Here is a 4643-nt window from a genome sequence, read left to right on the forward strand (position 1 = left end):
GGGAAGTTAAGTGAGAGAAGACATTCTGAAGGCTGCCCAACAATAGCTCAGCCATTCTGATGGGTCAGTCAACGCCGAGTCCGCATTGCAGGTAGAAATCAAACGCTAAAATAAGTACAAATACGAAAGTAACAACTGAGAACTCTGCAAAAAGGTAAAGTAGCTAAACTCCTTAAAATTGATTATGTAATTGCCACGAGCATGGTAAATTACTGAACAACTAGGAGTTTTTATTCGTCCTAGCATTTGGATGCATTTCTGGCCAAATATTGCAGGTCGACATAAAATGATCATTCGGAAAGTCTGGTGCTCATGTTTCACGACTAAATCTGGCTCATTTCGAAAATCTGATGCCAAACTCCGACAGGCTTCTGGAATCTACTTTTAAATAAGGGGATTCTCCTTCCAAAAAACAAAGCCTGAAAGGGAGGAGTCCAATGTGTCCCCCATGGAAAGTAAATTTTCGGTTCGATTTTTCTTCTTTTAATTTATAAACAGCGTATGGTCTTCGCCTAACAGTGACTGTAACTCCTAATATTCCCAAAAATAGCAATTAAGGTAAAACAGAAGGTATGTCATTCACCTGCATGCCGTTCCTTTGCAAATTCTCTTCATTTCCTAATTTACGGCGTCGGCAGCGCAAGGACTCCAATTTTGCATAGCAAAGGAATACTTTGTTTTTTCTGGGTAAAGGGTCACCATAAATCATGGCAAAAGAACTCACAGATAGCTCCTTACTTTATTTACCCATATGTCCTCAGGAGAACACCAATAGCTTCGTTTCTGTTTGCTAAATAGCTTTGCCCCAAGAGCACTTCAAGCAGCTTCATCACCATCAAAGGGCACCTAAGTGATCTCTCAGTTGATGGGCTAATCAGAGCATTGTTTTTATTTGCGGCAGATATATAAAAAATTTACATGAACTGCTCAGTTTGTTCTTTTCAAACTACATGATTTTCCCCATTTTCTTAATTCTAGGCTATTTTAGGAATTGCCCTGATTAAATCAGTGAGGACTCTGCAAAAGACCTCGTTTAATTCAAAAAGGGATTTTAAAGTCACTTTTTCAGACAAAATTAGATGAAGCTAAAGTGCAAAATTTAGCAAAAAAGGACTGTTTAACAGGCCATTGCTCACTAATTACGCAAAACAGTTGATTTTCAAAACGCATACTCCATAGAAATGCCAAGGGAGAATATCAAAATGCGTAACAACGAGATCAGCACTAATCTTTATAAGCTCCTTTATAAATACAGCTACTTAAAAGTGCTAGGGGCATTTTAAAAAATATTTCAAATGCATGACCTAAGTCAAATCCATTTGTTTTCTTGTCGCAGTGAACCTGAAGCCCACTTAGCCATCTGAGAGTCACTAATAGGGCAAATATTTTCTCCCGCCCCACAACCAAATCGTTTGTAAAGGAATACCCGTTTGAGTTCACTTGGGGTACTTGTATGTCATGTGAAAGTAGGGATCGGTGATTCACCTCAAGGCTCTTGTGGATGATGATGTGGCTAAGTATCGCATCAAAAGAGACAATAAAACTATCATTTTCGCCAAGGTTTTGCATCTAGGAAGGGCCTATGAGTAAACTGAGGACTATACTGTGGTGCGAAGGGCCAAATTATATTACGACGCAAAATATTGAAAGCTACGCCAAAAGAAGGTATAACCTGTTGCGATGGCAACAAAACCGGAAATTTTCCGTGGCAGCTATTATTAACGCTATTTGATTGCAAAATCATTTACTCATTTGTTCAAAATTTACATGATTTTAATTTATAACCACTTTCTAATTCCTTAATTTTTACTTATTTTACTGCATTTCCGATTTATTTTCTCGACCAATTTAATGAAATGCTTTCTTTGGTTTGCACTGTATCCAAGCAAAGTAAAATAAAAAATATGTTTACTTAATCCCCATTTTTATACAGGACAACGAGCTTTCGGAGCCCAACTCCATGCAGCCTGTCAGTTTTGATCCACTGAAAACGATCATGTACGGGTTAGGAGGAAATTGATGAGCTGTATTTAAAGATTAGGGAACTTACACATCTACCACCTAGAAGAACATTGAGTTATTTAGTTAATCGGCTCACTTAGATCATGCCATATGTGCGGCTATCTTTGTATTCTTCCGAAAATAGCGTCGATCCCATTGGATCAATTAAAAAGGCCTCTACGACGCGTTCTCAGTGGGATTCGTCAGGAGCACTTTACTGCTTTAATTGACGGAAGTGTAAATCAATCTTAATATCTGCTTAAATAAATTCTATTCCTACTTGATAAAATTCGCTGCCTAAGCAGTCAGTTAGGCAGACGGCTCGGTAGACCTACACAAAAGAAAATGGCCCTGGATGACAGAATTGTCATCACTAGACCGTTTGGCATACATTTAATGAATTCTTGAAGAAATTACGCATGAATTCAAATTTTTAATAGGCATTTGCTCTTTTAAGTTCAACCGATACGAGTAAGTAGGTAAAAGGGAGAAAGAACGTCCCACTTAGCCCACAAACGGTAATCGCAGTTAGAGGTTGCAATTAAAAATAATAATCCATTTACCTGTTGGCCATTGGCCCATGCTGGTAGCCATTCAGCCCTTCTATACGTCGACAATCCACTTTCTACCCTAGTATTATAACTTATTTTTACTTCAGGGGAGTCTAGGGGTGATACTTTGGTAGCAGCGGAAAGCAAACTTGATCCCATAGAGCAAATATCCTAATTTCTACCTCTCAGTGGTAAACCTTAAAGGGGCGGAAGAAGCACATATGTTACGGATGAGGAGAATCTGACGACCTCTAAGAGCAAGGCTGAAAACTACGTCTACCTTCGGCAGTTACCTCAATCCCGTGTTCTACAGGAAAGTATTACCGTTAAGGTCAAGTATCTCTTCAATCGCACGTCAATTTGGTGATTCGGTTGATTTGTGGATGTTTTGCCCTACAGCACCGACTATTTTGCGATTGCCCACTCGAGAGGTTGATTAAGTGGGGCGGCGGAGACGACGCTCAAAAGAGGAGGGCGGGACCGTGCAATACTTTGATTGTTTGTTTAATTCTCCGCAATCGTAACTTTGTCTGGCGGCCTGGCCTCCTGGCCATGCCAGTAGCCACCCAGCCCTTCTGTACAGGGCAAAACATTTTCTGTCCCAGTGTCATATTTCATCAGCCTTCGGAGAAACCTTTGGGCACTACAGAGAAGTTTTTGAGTCTACTGTTTTTACCTACCCCTAGGAATGACATTTATTTTCAAATCACAAAAGAAAAAACTGTAAACTACTTGTTCCGGATAAAAATGAGGAATCGGTCGGAGTTATTCTGCCCTACAAACACCGTTGCTTCTGAGTTCGCCCAGTTAAATTATTTATATGCAGCTGTAGACTTACCGGCTCTGGCGCATGGGCAGGGGCATGCAGAGGAGGAGGTAATAACTTTGAAGTAGACTGTTTTTTTCCTCCTCCCTTAATTGGGCTAGACTGTGACATATGGGCGTCGTTCTTCGCCTTACGACTAAAAATTGACGTGGCAGTTGGTTGGACATTTGTATTAGATTTTAGCCAAGTTGAGCTCAGTGGAAGTAATAAAAACAACTACTTTTAGCTGCTAGGCGACTATTAAACGATGCCTTTTATTTTGTCATCTTAACAAGAGGTGAAGAAATATTGCTTCCGATGATAAAAAAGCCACACTCTACTTAACGACTCGCCTATCAGGCGCAGCATTAGACCTAACACGAAGTGCATAACCCTCACCTCTCAACGGGTAGAAGCGCTGGCTGGAGAAGCCCGGCCAGAGGAGTGGCGAAAAGGGAGGGCTTGTAATGGTAGGATAGGTAAATAGCTCCTCGTACTTCCATTCAATTGAGATTTTAGACCCTTGGGCCGAGAAGACTGGACAGTGGAAGACGGGGAGGGGGGCTTTATAGACTACCAAAATTCAATCAAGGGTCGGTGTTTGCCTCTTCATGGGCATCGGTGATGTCCACTCGGCTACGGGGCCAGTGCGACCTGACCTTTCGCCGACTGGGAAGCGCCTGTTTAACTTCGACTTTGACCAACGGGAGTTTTTGTCCTAACTCAAGTGTAATTTTGACAGTTTCTACTTCCAGATACCCTTTGAGAGATGTGAGGCATTACCACTGCAAAGCAGTATTGATTCCGATCAAATAGAGGCAGAGGAAGGGTGAAAAATGTCTAACCTTTTTGACAGTAGAAGAGTTGGAAACCTCGTCACCAAGTAGAAGCACAACTGGGACAAGGAGACGCAGGCCGAGTGGTCGCACAAGGTGGCGTAAGCCTTCATCCAAAAGTAAACGCCCGCCATGCACAGATGGGCACTAACCAAATGCCAGACTGCGGATGTGATGGCTTCTCATTTGGGGACTGTAGATAGGCACTAAATATCAAGCTGTCCATTCATGCAGGTTATCATCAGTTCAACCTAGTCAAATCTTTGTTCATTCAGTTTAAAATAACCTCTTGGAATGAGCAGTTAGCCAGTATACGGTGAGTCTGTTTTTTTCATAAGTAATCCTGAAAAACAAAGTTCGATCTTCCGACCAGTAAAATTTATGGAAGACGCGAGGCGGAAAACAAAGCGGTCTTAGGGAATGCCTAATACACTGTAGGTCTCCTCCACC

The 4643-nt window shown here is 41.5% G+C and overlaps 1 protein-coding gene across 1 annotated transcript in view; it reads left to right on the forward strand. All coding sequences in view use genetic code 11, as the record gives it.

Annotated features, from left to right (window-relative positions):
• The window catches only part of EGR_03918 (hypothetical protein), a gene marked incomplete at both ends in the record, with an annotated part of 7593 nt that extends 7036 nt beyond the window's left edge, over positions 1-557 (forward strand). Inside the window, one exon of the mRNA XM_024493167.1 lies at positions 499-557. Coding sequence (XP_024352439.1) covers positions 499-557 — 59 coding nt within the window. The remainder of the gene's footprint in view (positions 1-498) is intronic.
• Positions 558-4643: the final 4086 nt, after the last annotated feature.

Source organism: Echinococcus granulosus, assembly GCF_000524195.1.
Source record: "Echinococcus granulosus chromosome Unknown EG_S00022, whole genome shotgun sequence".
Classification (NCBI taxonomy): Eukaryota; Metazoa; Platyhelminthes; class Cestoda; order Cyclophyllidea; family Taeniidae; genus Echinococcus; species Echinococcus granulosus.